At 38.5% G+C, this 2,054-nt stretch overlaps 1 protein-coding gene across 1 annotated transcript in view; it reads right to left on the reverse strand.

Moving 5' to 3' along the window:
- The window catches only part of LOC138055774 (uncharacterized), a 4,272-nt gene extending 2,489 nt beyond the window's left edge, over window positions 1-1,783 (reverse strand). Inside the window, exons 1-3 of the mRNA XM_068901646.1 lie at window positions 1,739-1,783; window positions 745-789; window positions 131-313 (exon numbers count right to left, since the gene is read on the reverse strand). Of these exons, the coding sequence (XP_068757747.1) occupies window positions 131-313; window positions 745-789; window positions 1,739-1,783 (273 nt within the window). The remainder of the gene's footprint in view (window positions 1-130; window positions 314-744; window positions 790-1,738) is intronic.
- Window positions 1,784-2,054: the final 271 nt, after the last annotated feature.

A 2,054-nucleotide genomic window follows, 5' to 3' on the forward strand; every position in this document is an offset into this window, starting at 1 on the left:
TCTGTAACAGAGAAAAGATGCTTAACAATATGATAGGTGACGAGAGAAGTTAGAAAGGAAAACAGCTCACTTCCGGTTGTAGTATGAGGCTTAAAACGTCTCGTGCTTAAGATCACAATTATGCTCTCACCCTTAATGGAAAAAACAGCTCTGCACCGGAGGCATTGTCAGGCTGATTGTCCATGTCAACGGTCTCCACCTCTATGTTCATTCCAACCGGCATGCACTGCTTGACGGGAAATACTTGTCCACCGTATATCAACTCTTTAGTGAGGCTGCAGTCTAGTCCTGATTGGCAGCTGCATTTTTCCTCCTGGAAATGATGAAACCCATTAAGTTCAAGTCAACAAGGTCTTCTAGGCTACAGTTAAATTAGAGGACCTGAATAGCTTTTAAAATCGTAGATGATAAAGGTGTCGGCTGGAACAATTCGCCAAAGTGTCCTTCGACGGACTTCGAATTCTGAACTCGGCGATTTATCATGCTGATTATCTACTTTGCTCGGTTATCCACATTGATGTATGTTGAGCTCCAGCTTGTGATTTAGCCGCATTCACACGTCAATTTGAAGCTATAGAGAAATATTAATTATCTGTTAAACATAGTTGTGTAAAGGCCTAAAGGAACCTTAAAAGCTCATACAAATTACGTCATATGTAAGGCCAGTTTAAACGGTATCAACATTTGACCAACATTCGTTCAACAAAAGTAGAACAGCAACGGTAAACAAACCTGTCGACTTACCTGAAAGTTGCATGCTTGTAGCTTGGCAAGAGGTCCAGAGCATCCCTATAAAGAGGGAAAACTAGGCTGGTTGAATCGACTTACGTTTGACAATTTCTTGCAAAAGTGCATGCAGAGCTTGTAAGGCCGTTATAGAAATATGAACGTTCCATCGTGCCTGTCAAGAACTTGCGGACCCTGGAGTTCAAATTCCAAACAACAGTTTTGTCTTTCATCGCCTTCAGTCACTTTTAACGAGTCACATTCAATGCTGTGATTGGCTGTTTTTGTTGGTTCTGTTTTAACGGTGCGTCAACTGTTCCTGTTAACTTGACTTAAGACCGTAAAAAGCGAAACCATTACTTGAAGGATAACTGACTCCAGAGCCCCTATATCCTTCATGCATAGTAAAGAAACTAACTTGAAGAAGGCAATAGGATGGCTCTTTACAAAGAGCTAGAACTACGCTAGGACTACTAAATTTAAAAATAGTTATTTTAACAGAATTGTTGAAATGTGGAACTCCTTACCATTAGAGATCAGATTAGCACCCAACCTGGAAGCTTTTAAGTCTAAAGTGAAAAAATTTATCATATAATTTTAGATGAAGTAAGGTAGAGAGCGGAATGCTCTATATTAATGACCAATTGTGAATGCTCATGGCTTTGTTTTTTTTATTTTTTTTATTTAATTACTTATTTTAATGTATGTATCTTTTATAGAGATTATTTTATATTGCATCCAAATCAGGTGATCTGTCGTGTATGGAGTCTTCGACTCTTTTACAGATTATCCTCATGGCTTGCCTATTTTTTCTTAACTATATGTTGTATGCCAGAAAAAAATTGTAATAAATTTCAAAGTATTCGGGTGCACCACAGAGAAATCACTGGATAGGTACAATATTATGGGATTTAAATAGCGTCACGTGTTGCACATACTGTGCCCCGCTGCGCTCCTCTGCTTTTGAGAAACTGGTTTTAGAACTTCTTTAGAGGTATTCACTATCACTTACCAAAGCAACAGCGATGAAGACACTGCAAATGATCAGGATCTTCATGATTCAACTTTGACGAAGTGTTGATTTGGCAATTTTTCTTCCTATGAAACGACCAGCTCAATATCCTTGTTTCCAAGTTGAAGATTTCATACTACGAAGCCATTTTATAGCTTTTTAAAGGGCACTATCTCTCACAGCATAGTAGAACCCTAACCACTGTTGAGTGTTTGAAATACTTTGTTCAAATGAACTCAGCATACAAATGCATATGCTATTATTGCACTGATTAATCACTTGTTCGATCTGTGCAAGCGATGTGTGCAATGACCCT

Source organism: Montipora capricornis, chromosome 7 (assembly GCF_036669925.1).
Source record: "Montipora capricornis isolate CH-2021 chromosome 7, ASM3666992v2, whole genome shotgun sequence".
Taxonomy (NCBI): Eukaryota; Metazoa; Cnidaria; class Anthozoa; order Scleractinia; family Acroporidae; genus Montipora; species Montipora capricornis.